This window comes from Labeo rohita, chromosome 1 (assembly GCF_022985175.1).
Source record: "Labeo rohita strain BAU-BD-2019 chromosome 1, IGBB_LRoh.1.0, whole genome shotgun sequence".
NCBI classification, from domain to species: Eukaryota; Metazoa; Chordata; class Actinopteri; order Cypriniformes; family Cyprinidae; genus Labeo; species Labeo rohita.
This window is the reverse complement of record NC_066869.1, coordinates 24,112,537-24,125,218: the sequence shown is the minus strand read 5'-3', so window position 1 is coordinate 24,125,218 and position 12,682 is coordinate 24,112,537. Positions and strand designations below refer to the sequence as shown.

Below are 12,682 nucleotides of genomic sequence, written 5' to 3'. Positions count from 1 at the left end.
GCCCTTCCAGATCATTCATCAGAAGCACAACTCTTACTGTGAGAAAGCCATGGATTACAGCAAGCTGTGCACACACATCAATCAACCCTGCAGGAGCCCCTTTTTATGTGTGTTTCTGTGTGTACGAAGATGTACCCACACACAATAATGCATCCAAAATAATTTTGTCAAACTTATATACTGTAAAAAAAAAAAAAAATTAACAAAAATTGAACTATTGTGTGAAGACTCCAAAATCCTTATTGGAACAGATCGTTCACTGAGCAGCCATTTTGGTAAGGCCCCCAGGCAGCTATTTTGTAGTCATGCAAACTGAATGAAGAGAGACCGAAATCTGTTTGCCAAGACTGGGTTTCATGTCAAATCACAAATAAAATCTGACAACCGTAGTATCACAAATTTTACTTTTATAGCTAAAGTCTGACAACAAAACTATAGTTTTGCGATTTGTCCAGCTGATAGACATGCACATCATAGAGAAAATGATTTAATTTAAAGCCAGGCCTTTTTTTTTTTTTTTTTTTTTTCTCCCCAACATTTTCCACGCTGAGCATTGTGATGTATCCCTTTTATTTGAGGATCAGTGTTATATGATCTTTCAGAAATCATTCTAATAGGCTGATTTGGTGCTCAAGAATAAAAATTGGTAACACTTTACAATATTTGTGAACATTAGTTAATGTATTAACTAACATGAATGAACAATAAACAATACATTTATTAAACTATTTAGTTACTAAAAATACAGTTGTTCTGGCAAGTTAGTTCAGTGTATTATCTAATGTTAACAAACACAACTTGTGATTTATATCATGCATTAGTAAATGCTGAAATTCATATTAACTAAGATTAATACATGCTGTGGAAGTATTGTTCATTCTTAGTTTGTTATCTAAAGTAGTTACCAAAGTGTTACCAAAAAATCATATCAGTGTTAAAACCGCTTAATATTTTTTTGTTGAGACCAGGATTCACTGTCATGATACAACTGGAAAACCGTGAAATAAAAGGAAAAAAAGGAAAAGAGGAATATAATGTAACATTAATGTATTGTAATGCATAATTAATGTCTTAACTAACATGAACAAACAATGAACAATACATTTATTACACTATTTATTAATCTTTGTTAATGGTAGTTAATAAAACAAACACTACTTTTGATTTAATAATGCATTTGTAAATGTTGAAACTTAAACTAATAATAAATGCTGTAGACGTATTGTTCATTCTTAGTTCATGTTAACTAATGTTAACTGATAAACTTTAATGTAAAGCGTTACCAAAAAAATCTCATCAATGTTGAAAACCGCTTAATTTTGTTGAAACCGTGATACATTGTCGTGATACAACTAAAAACCATGAAACACAAGAAAGAGGAATACAATATAACATTAATGTATTTTAATGTACAATAATGTATTAACTAACACAAACAACGAACAATACATTTATTACACTATTTATTAATCTTTGTTAATGTTAGTTATTCAAAAAATAGTCGTTCGTTGTTTGTTCGTTAATTTACAGTACATTAACTAATGTTAACAAACACAACATGTGATTTTAAAAATTCAATAGTAAATGTTGAAATTAATATTAACTAAGATTAATAAATGCTTGTTTATTCTAAGTTCATTTGAACTAATGTTTACTAATGAACCTTATTGTAAAGTGTTACCAGTATTTCTGTTTCAAATAAATGCTGTTCTTTTGATCTTTCTATTCATCAAAGAACCTGGAATAGAAAATGTCACATTTTCCACAAAAATATTATGTTTCAGTATTGCTAATAAGAAGCATTATTAATAATTGCACAAGTAATAAATGAGCAGCATATTAGAATGATTCCTGAAGGACCATGTGGTAAAAAGATTGGAGCAACAGCTGCTGAAAATTCACTATGTAAATTACATTTTAAAATATATTAAAAACAGTTCATTCAAACTGTAATAATTCACTTTTGACCAAATAATGCAGCCTTGTTAAACAAAAGAACGTTCTTTCAAAAACAAATTATTCCAAACTTTGACTGAAAGAGTGCCTCACATGCACCCGAAAACAGCTTCCATTTATGCAGTATTGAAACGCCTGTCCTTCAAAACCTCCCATTTATTATCACACACGCACACGTGCGTACAGACAAAGAAATCAATACAACCGCACATACACGCCAACACACAACTACATCATCCTGATCTCCAGTGCCCTCAATTCTCCCCTCCCGTCAAAGCGTGTCAGATAGATAGAGGGTTAAAGCAAAAACACAGCACGCACTGTACATCTACAAATCATTCTCCACGCTTTATCATCTCAATCACTAATTAATGAAACGCCCTTTCACAGCACATTAATCCAGGCGGGCTCTGAAAAGGGAACGGGAATCAGGCGTGCAGTCTGCTGAATGCTGGTGGTGGCGGCGGCATGTGCTATCCTGTCATTATGGTGGTGGGCAGGTAGAGGGCTTTGATTGGTTCTGTTAGGTGCCCATGAACGTGATTAAAACACATGTTTGGCCCCTATGTCGCACTAGCTATAGCCACAGCTGCGAGGGCATGTATACCGCCATGTGGCTGTGCAGCGCAATTAGGATAATGGAAATTAATATAGGCTCGCTCTCTTTTTCTCTTTGGAGAAACAGTGATTGAACCACGCTGGACGTGATGTATAATTGTTTCCAGATTAATGTCACTTTAATCAGAGCTCTTTGAATGCGCACGTAAATAATGAAGCATTGATGTCCATAAAGGGATGATTGCCTTTTTTTCCCCCCTTCCCCTCCGTCTCTCCTTCACTTACTCTCTCTCTGGATCTCCCCTCAGGACCATCAATGTAAATGAACAAAAGTTTGTTGTAATTAGCCAGTAATTGGCTGCCCTCACTGGCAAGTTTCCAGTTCGGAGCATGCTTTAGCTTGTGTTTTTATAACCCGCTGTGTATTCTAGATACACAGCTCGGTCTTCCACAACTGTCTAAGTTCTGGATCTCCCAGACATAACAGCGAGTGTGTAGAAATGAGACACCCGAGGAATTTAATCAGTACGCTCTCTCACACACATACACCCAGGCGCAAAACCTCTCGATCAGTCTCAACCACACACACTCGTTTTCCATTCACACATAGGAGTATCTACTCTGAGAACATAATCCAGCTAATGAAGCCAGCGTTGTTATGCTTGTATTAAAAGGTGACCTTTTATTTAGGCTGATTTGATCTGACTTAGCATATGTAATGTTATGACACGCCACACAGGGTTTCTCCCAAAGCCTTGTCAGAAATCATTTCATTTAGCCACAGGAAAGAGATGATTGCTCTCTTACACACATGCGGATGATTCAGAGCTTATCCATACAGTATTCCACCAACACGTACACACACATGCTTTTTTTTTTTTTTTCTCCCTCACTAGGGGCTGTATAATATTTCACTCACATACTGAGGGGCTCAAGGATAATAGACCTGATGTGATGACAATGTGAAACGTGAAATAGCAAACATACAGCAGGATTCTTGGACCACATGTCAATCATCAGGATGCAATTTCCAATTAGCATGTGAGGCCCCGTTCGGTGCGCTTTTCTAACAGTACTGTAAATCCCATGATGCCCATGTTATTTACTTTTTGCATTATGAGTGATAGTGTCACACATTTGAGAAGCGATTTAGGAGAGCGCTCAGTGAATACTGAACAGGAAGAGTGACTCATTTTCTACTGGTGTTGTTTTTCATTTCGTTGCATAAATGGTGTCGCAGAGGATTGTGCAGGGTACCGTTGGGCTCTGAGAGCAACAGAAGTATTTTGCTTTTGCACGGTGGATGTGTTTTTGCTTTATTTACCCCAGTGTTCATTTTTGTATGCTCAAAAAAAGGATTTTTAATGCTTGTTCAAATTACTTTGTTAAAATGAGCGGAAACAACTAAATTCTTGATCTTTTCTTACCTAACTTATTTCTATTATGTTCAATCCACTTAAATTTGTAAAAAATTAATCATTCTGTGTTGGGACTACATGAATCATTTTGTTGACACAACTGAAAAGTGGATGTGTAGTTCCCAGAATGCGTTGCATTGGGTTGCATTAGAGGAGAAGTCCACTTCCAGAACAAAAATTGACAGATAATGTACTCACCCCCTTGTCATACAAGATGTTTGTGTCTTTTTTTTCTTCAGTCATTAAGAAATTCTATTTTTTTGAGGAAAACATTTCAGGGTTTTTCTCCATATAATGGACTGATATGGTGCCCCGAGTTTGAACTTCCAAAATGCAGTTTAAATGCGGCTTCGAACGATCCCAGCCGAGGAAGAAGGGTCTTATATAGAAAAACGATTGGTTATTTTTATTAAAAAAATACAATTTAAATACTTTTTAATCTCAAACGCTAGTCTTGTCTTGAAAAAAGGAAGTTTTTTGACATACCCTAACTGTCATGAACCGGAAATAAACCGAGTTCAGGCAGAGTAAGACAAGATGAGCGTTTTACAATTACAAAGTATATAAATTGTATTATTTTTATGAAGCCGCATTTAAACTGCATTTTGAAAGTTCACCATAGAAGTCCACTATATGGAGAAAAATGCTAAAATGTTTTCCTCAAAAAACATAATTTCTTTACGACTGAAGAAAGAAAGACATGAACATCTTGGATGACGAGGGGGTGAGTACATTATCTGTAAATTTTTGTTCTGGAAGTGGACTTTTCCTTTAAGAGGAAAATATGTTGACAAAAATGGTCCTTTTAAGTGTTTATAATGAAAGAAAATTACATGTTAGAGTACATATAATGGTGAGTTATTTTTAAGATTTAGAAGAGGTTTGGAGATTAGAAAAAGTTTCGAGGTTACCACTGTGCAGCAGTGTGCATACAACAAGACTAAATCAAGTTCAATTAAACGAATATTTTTTTTGTTGAACCAACTAAATATTATTTAATTGAACTTGTTTTAGTCTTGTTGTATGCACCTGAACTAATTGTGCAGAAAGTTTACTTTAATTTTATTAAGTTCACTGAACAAGTTGAGTGTACACAAAAAACATTTGGTGTTAGAAACCATTTTCACTCAGAATTTTCCAATAAGTTTCAGCACATGAAATTTTGAAGTAGAAAGACTGAAACCTCAAAAAATAATTTTTCACACATTTCTTTGGGAAAGCAGAAGCCAGTTAGCATTTCTGCTCTTTTTTAATGTCTGTGCAGTGAAGAAAGATTTTTGATCCAGAAGGGTGGCACTACGACATCTACGAGCACTGCTAAAAAAGCTTCAGTATGCGTGTTTCAGGTTGACTGTCTTTTCACACCTTTTTAACATCCTCTCTCTCCTCCTTTTTCTTCTTCTTGCTCCCTGTAAAGCTCACCCGGAGACGTATGTCCAAGGTACTGTGTCTTTTCTTCTTCATCTCTCTCTCATTCTCTCTCCCTTGAGCTCTCGTGTCCCGGATTGAGGTCTTTATGACATTTTTATGGCGCATTAATAACCTCTTCTCTCTCTCTCTCCTCTCTGCGTGTCTGCTATTATTGTGATTCTTCATTGGCTTCTTTTTTTGGACTGTCAGAAATCCAATCCAATGTCCTCAGCGCTCTCCTTGGCTAATGTTCCAACTTCTGCAGAACCATCCCCCTCCGCCCCAACTAAATCACCACAGCTCCACATCTGCAGTTTAGCATCTCCGCCGTGTCCCAGAGTCGCACTCGAGTTGGTTTTTTAAAACAATAGAGCGCCGCGGAACCCGTGCGTTTATTTTATAATGAACTACGAGCTGGCGGTGTAAATGGAGATCAAGAGAAGAGATACTAGCAGATTCTTGTTTACTGTTACTGAGGTGTTTTTGGAAATGATTTCACAGGGCTAAATCAGTGCTAAGCCAAGTGCGATTCCAGACTCGCAAACTGGCATATGGTGTATCAGACCGCCAAGAACTCTCTCAAGGTTTTTTTTTTTTAACGTTAAGATGTTTCTTAAACTCTTACGGGCTTACTTTGATACTCCAAACCACAATATGTTAGCTCGGAACATTTTTATCACATTCCATGTTTTTCTTTTCATTTTCTCACTCATACAATACGAAACAGACATGGTGCGTAGCGTTTCTCGGTGTGGTATTTATTCATGCGTCGGGTAACACAATATACACGCCGTGGCAATCCTCCAGACGGAGTCGGCCAAAGTCGAAACAGCTCCCACTCTTCTTTCAACATCTCGCCTTCCTCCTTCTCAAAGCCCCTCTTTCCTTTTCTCCTCTTTATGGTCATTTGCTTCCTTACTCTCTCTTTCCCTTCTGTGTTTTTGTGTTCTGAATCGTCCTTCACTTGGACTCAAGTGCTCAGATTTTTTTTGTTCATTTTCTTTCCCGAATTTTCCTCCCTCCCGGCCCCATAATAGGAGAGAGGATAGGATTTAAAGGTAATGCATACCAAAGCCCCAGGGAAACTGTCACAAGCAATCACTCCGCTGTCTCTCTGTGTCTTTCTTTCTTTCTCTCCTCCTTTCTTTCTCCCTCCTTCAATTTTTTTTGTCTTGAAGCACGATGTCAGCGTGTCTATGTTCTAGTCTCCTTGCTGTATTTATTGTTGTCCTTTTATATCTGCCAGATTCATCATTGTTTGTCTTGAACAAGCCACACACGCTCACATAAACGCACGCACACACACTATTACTGACATGCACTTGCACACAAACAAACACACACACACACCTGTGGTCCTTAAGTTTTGTTTGGGAATCCTGTGGGTCCTGTCTCCATGCATCCCGCAGCCTGACCCCTGGTGTTTGTTAGCCTAGCTTCTCCCACAATCCTCCCCTTCCCTCCCCCTGGCCTCTCTCGCTTTCCTCTGATTCCGTCCGGCGGAATGTGACCTGGGCAGAAAGTATAGCGCTGGAAGCACACACTCTCTCGCCAGCTCAGACGTCCACCCTATACTTTATGCCACTGGGATTCTCTGTGTGCCGTAGCTTCACATGGATGCTGTTGCTGATTTTATTATTCCTTCACCCTCTTATATCCCTTCCTTTGATCTCTCCTTCTAAATTCAATTTTCTTTCTTTTTAATTTTTATGGGTTCCTCAATCGGTTCTTTTCTCACTTTGATTTCCTCACAAATTTCTGCCATCCCGTTTGAATTGATTGGTTGTGTCGAGAGAGCATCCGTTACATCCATGTGAATCTACAGCCTCTGTGCATCTCACTAGGCCTGTTTGAAGTCCAGCGTCAGTCTGTGTTCACCTTTAAACCTTTACTTTCATTCACAACAATCTCAGTGTATATCTGTTTGGATTACCATTTGTGTTTCACTAATCGAAGACACACTGTGGCCACGTATGATGATTTTTACCGACAACAGAACAACTTACAGTACAGAGGGAATACGGTCACATAAATATAAAACCACACACATACTTGACTTAGTCTCAGACACATTTGAACTCGCACACATCCGTACTAGTGTATGACGGCTCTGTCTGTCTCTGCAGAGGGATGTCCAGGTCTGTGCAACAGTAATGGACGCTGCACGCTGGATCAGAACGGCTGGCATTGTGTCTGCCAACCAGGCTGGAGAGGAGCCGGCTGTGACGTTGCCATGGAGACTCTATGCGCAGACGGCAAGGACAATGAAGGAGGTGAGGTCACCGGTGACTGGACGGAAGAACGCTGTAAAATTTAAATGGGATGCAGCACACGTATATGCATATGGAAAAGTTTATGTAAATATCAGATAAATATTTGTCAATGATAATCAGGTCGAGGATATAACCTGTGGAAATGGTAAAAATGTGCATTTTTAATTGTTTATGAAACGGCTGACATTGCAATTTCTTCTCCCTCGATATAAGTCGTGATAAAGTTTTCAGGCAGGTTTTTAAGTTTTAGTTCACTTCTGAATTAAAAGTTCATGTTAATTTACTCACCCCCATCTTATCCAAGATGTTTCTTCAGTCAAAAAGAAATTAAGGTTTTTGAGGAAAACATTCTCCATATAGTGGACTTCAATGGGGATCAGCGGGTTGAAGGTCCAAACTGCACTTTCAATGCAGCTTTCAAGAGCTCTACACAATCCCAGCCAAAGAATAACGGTCTTATCTAACGAAATGATAAAAAACCCTATGAATTTATATACTTTTTTAACCACAAAAGCTTTGCAGCGCGAGTCCATTGGAAAGGTCACGCATGGTTAGTTCTTCGTCTGTGTACGCCGACTTCAAAATCATCCGATGTTTTACCTTTTTTTTTTTTTTTTTTTTTTATAAAGGGTGTTTGACTTTTTTTGCACATTTGCTTTGTAAACACTTTGGTGGTACTTCTGCCTATATCACGTGACCTTTCCTACATGATTACTTAATGCGTGAAGTCCAGCTAGTGCAAGACAAGCATTTGTGGTTTAAAAAATACATACATTTTTATTTTTATTTTTTATTTTTTAGAAAATGACCGTTTCACTAGTTAAGTCTCTTATTACTTGGCTTGGATTGTGTAGAGCCCTTTGAATCTGCATTGAAACTGCAATTTGGACTTTAAACCCGTTGGGTCCCATTGAAGTCCACTATATAGAGAAAAATCCTGGAATGTTTTCCTCAGAAACCTTCATTCCTTTTCGACTGAAGACATGAACATCTTGGATGACATAGGGGTGAGTAAATTATCAGGTAATTTTTAGTTTGGTGCCTTAAATTCAGTTTGGTGCCTTTACACTGAAAAAACAAATGTTGTGGAAAATTTTTTTACTCTGAAACTGTAAATTTTACAAACCGTTACAAAGAAATGGCAAGTAACACATTGACTTAAGCATTGTAAAACGTACTCAAAAGCTGTTTTACTTGCTACTGTGGTAAATCATTTTTTACAATCCAGTGGTACAGAAAAGTTAAGCATATCTTGATTTATAAGAGTAACTCTGTTTTTCACCGTGGTATCCCATAGCCATCAGAATACAGCACACTAAGACATGACCCCATGACCAAAGACAAGTAAATCTCAAAACTAGAGGTTAGCTTAGAGTCTGGAGGTTACGCTTCTTGTCTTGACAGACATCAGGGGAGACTGACTCTATGAATAACAGAGCATCTCTCTTTGCTTACATTTAACAAAAATGACAGGCCTGCTCAAGGGGCGAACGGCTGTAAATCCTTCTCCACTGATCCTGCATTCAGGGCGTGTGTATTTGGTTACAGAACTTTTTGGTACACGTGTGGTTCCGTGCATGCTTGAGATCCAGTATGAGGTTTCATCCAAACAAAAATGGCTGGAAATCTTCTCCACTGAGGTGAATGCATGAAACTTTAAACATAGCGCAATTCCAAAGTATCTGAGGAGATTATTTTTCTACTTGGAGATAATGCGGTCTGTAACATCGTAAATCTGAAGGATTTACAGTCCTCTGGAAGCCTGACAAGAGGCTTTGAAGTTTTTTTTTTTTCCAAAGCGGAAAGAAAAATAGACAGTAAGGTTATGATATATTCTCAGTTGTACAGTCATCGTGCCAGGTATTGCAGATTTCTTTGAATTTGGCTTCCTTTGACCAAAAAAGAAAAGATGAGAGCATGACAGTCTTTATATAAACAAACATAAATACATTTCTCCTTAAATACATATACATGTTCAAAGATCCCTTTACGTGACCTCAGTTTTGTGTGACCTGAGCAAGCTATGTTAACAGATTCTGTTCTCTCTAAAGATTTTTTTTTTTCATGTGCATGTTGACTTTGGCCGTAGCGGACCGGATTTGAAGCAGTGTGAGAGTTACAAGAGGTCCAGATCTCACATGAAGTTGCGTGGTGCTTTTGGCAGGGGGTGCCGGGACACTCGTAAGGCAAAACAAACAGTCAGACACTCCGTCTCGATCTCACCAGAGCAGTGTCAGCTCAGGGTGCAGTAAAAAAAGAATTGGTCTCATACTGATTAGCGCAACAAAAGCACGTTTGCGTGTGCGTGTGTGTTTGCACATGTGTTCTTTTACAACTCCCCTGTGACGGTGTGCCAGATGTACGCGGGGCTTTTTATAAACTAGCTGAGACGGATGGCAGAGGTTTATGGCACTTACCTGCGGGAGATCAGATCGCATTTCCACACAAAGCATTAACCAGGTGTTTACTGATAGAGGTGAGAGAGAGAGTCTTGACAATGTGAAAGAAGCAAGGGAGGATATTGCAGTCATGTCTTTGACCCCAAAGGTGAGAGAAAAAATGGGTGGATGGCGTATAAAGCATAGATGCTAAGACAGGATCTGTAAGACAGGATATACTATAAGACTCTTTAACACATAGCACCTCATATTTTTCATGTGCATTGTGTGCAGATGGCCTGGTGGACTGTATGGATCCGGACTGTTGCCTCCAGAGCTCGTGTCAGACTCAACCCTTCTGCCGTGGCTCTCCTGACCCCATCGACATCATCAGCCAGAACCAACCCGCAAGCCCACAGCAAGCCGCCCAGTCATTCTATCAGCAGATCAGCTTCCTCATTGGCCCAGAGAGCACGCATGTCATTAACGGAGACAACCCCTTTAACAGAAGGTAAGACTGTTTGCAGTGTCTGCTGCGATGAGCAAATTAAACCTCGAATAGTGAGGAGCGTATCAGTGCTTAACAATAAGGATGCCCAAGAGGCCCAGGTTTATCAGGCAGGTGATGAACTACATCCTACATTGATCATGTAAACGTGTTTAATACCAGCCCACTGGGTTTTTTGTGTTGAGTTGAATGTTATTGTGCAGAGTTCAAGAAGTCAATGAAATAATCCATCTGGCTGACAGATTGCAAGAATCATTGCGATTCTTCTTAGATCAGTTCGATTAGATAGAAGATTATAAACAAATCAGTCATGGTTCGCACCATATGCCGTAATGTTTCCAGCAAAAGTGGGTTTTTGTAGCTGTCATGGATTTTTTCTTTTTCAGCATAGAACTTAAAGAGTTAGTTCACACAATAAAACTTCTGTCATTAATTACTCACCCTCATGTCGTTCCAAACCCGTAAGACCTACTTTATCTTATCGGAACACAAATTAAGATATTTTCAATGAAATCTGAGAGCTTTCTGACCCTGTATAGACCGCAATACAACTGACACATTCAAGGCCTAAAAAGGTAGTAAGTAAGGGATAATGTACATCCAGTCGGTTGTTATTGCAGAATAAAGCTTGACAGGCTTATCAGCAGCAGATGCAAAACGGAGGGCTGTTGTAAAAGACTGAAGGGATATATTTTGCGATAACAACCGGCTGGATGTACATTATCCTGCTTATTACATGGCTGCTTGCCACAAAAGTAAATAATTAGACATGAAACGATGATCTGAGTTGAAATATTTAAACCCAAATCTTCCGTGAAGAAAGCTGTTGCTAGCAAGCGATAAGTTCAAACTAGACGGTCATTTAAGGGATATGCTTCAGTCTTATTTCACAACATTTTACCACATAAATTATTATGGCGATAAAAGATATTGATTTAAGATGAATGTGTTTCACAATCTTACCAGTTTGTTAGTTATCTTACAATTAATTACAGTGTACAAAACAATTGTCGCAAAATGGCAACAGCTGTGTTAGTATGAAATGAGAGAGCGAGTCTGTGATACCAGGATGACGTAATATTTTATGATGTTTTAATATTTTATTAGCTAACGAAACGCAAAGCTTCCACAAAGAAAAAAATGTTCCCAGCAAGTGAAAAGCGTTGATACAGGTAGTTATCCAGATGAGCCTGTGTTATTGTTTTTTACTGATCATTATCAAGTTCAAGTTCAAGTTCAATTTATTTATATAGCACATTTACAACAGCCTTCAGGCTGACCAAAGTGCTTCACAGAAAAGCATAATCGTAAAACATACCCCAAAAACAATACACACAAAAATAAAACAACCCGTTAACACAACTGTATAACAGAATTAATAAACTAAAGAGAAAAAATAAGTTTTGAGCAAGGACTTAAAAGAAGACAGAGAAGGTGCCATTCTAATCTCTAAAGGCAAGATATTCCAAAGTTGAGGCCCTGCTACCGCAAATGCCCGTGCCCCTCTACGCTTGAGCCTCACATGTGGGACTACTAATAGAGCCTGGTCACAAGATCTTAGTGTTCTAGAAGGAGAGTAAAGGTGAAGAAGTTCAGAGAGGTACGCTGGTGCTAGGTTATGTAGAGATTTATAGACAAAAAGAAGGATTTTAAAATGAATTCTCTGAGAAACTGGCAGCCAGTGTAGATCTTTCAGAATCGGAGTGATGTGTTCATGTTTACGACATTTACGAAGAAATCTTGCTGCAGCATTTTGTACAAGCTGTAGGCGAGCAATTTGAGATTTGGAAATACCGCAATATAAGGAATTGCAGTAATCTAGACGAGACGTAACGAATGCATGAACAGCCATTTCTAAAGTTTTGGGGGTGAGAAAGTGTTTCACTTTAGCAAGTAGTCGAAGCTGATAGAAGCTGGATCCAATAACGGCGGCGATATTGTTTATCAAATTTTAAGTGCTGGTCAATGAGGACACCAAGGTTACGCACCTGCGATGAACTAAAGACGGATAAACTGTCCAGGTCAGGGCTAAAACTCTGAGAGTTCTCATTAGGACCAAAAACAATTACCTCAGTCTTGTCTTCATTTAGGAAGAGAAAGTTTTGAGCTAGCCATGATTTAACCTCCTCTAGACACTGCAAAAGATTAGTGATAGCAGTAGCATTGTTTCTTTTGATGGGA

General features: G+C 38.5%; 1 protein-coding gene across 17 annotated transcripts in view; it reads left to right on the top strand.

Moving 5' to 3' along the window:
- Positions 1-12,682, top strand: part of LOC127152700 (teneurin-3) — a 589,677-nt gene that overhangs the window by 521,773 nt on the left and 55,222 nt on the right. For 12 of the 17 annotated variants that reach the window (XM_051093627.1, XM_051093698.1, XM_051093924.1 and 9 more), the window contains 4 exons: positions 5,350-5,373; positions 6,380-6,400; positions 7,469-7,615; positions 10,288-10,504. In XM_051093627.1, the coding sequence (XP_050949584.1) occupies positions 5,350-5,373; positions 6,380-6,400; positions 7,469-7,615; positions 10,288-10,504 (409 nt within the window). The remainder of the gene's footprint in view (positions 1-5,349; positions 5,374-6,379; positions 6,401-7,468; positions 7,616-10,287; positions 10,505-12,682) is intronic. The other 5 variants (XM_051094007.1, XM_051094293.1, XM_051094727.1 and 2 more) reach the window with 1 other exon arrangement.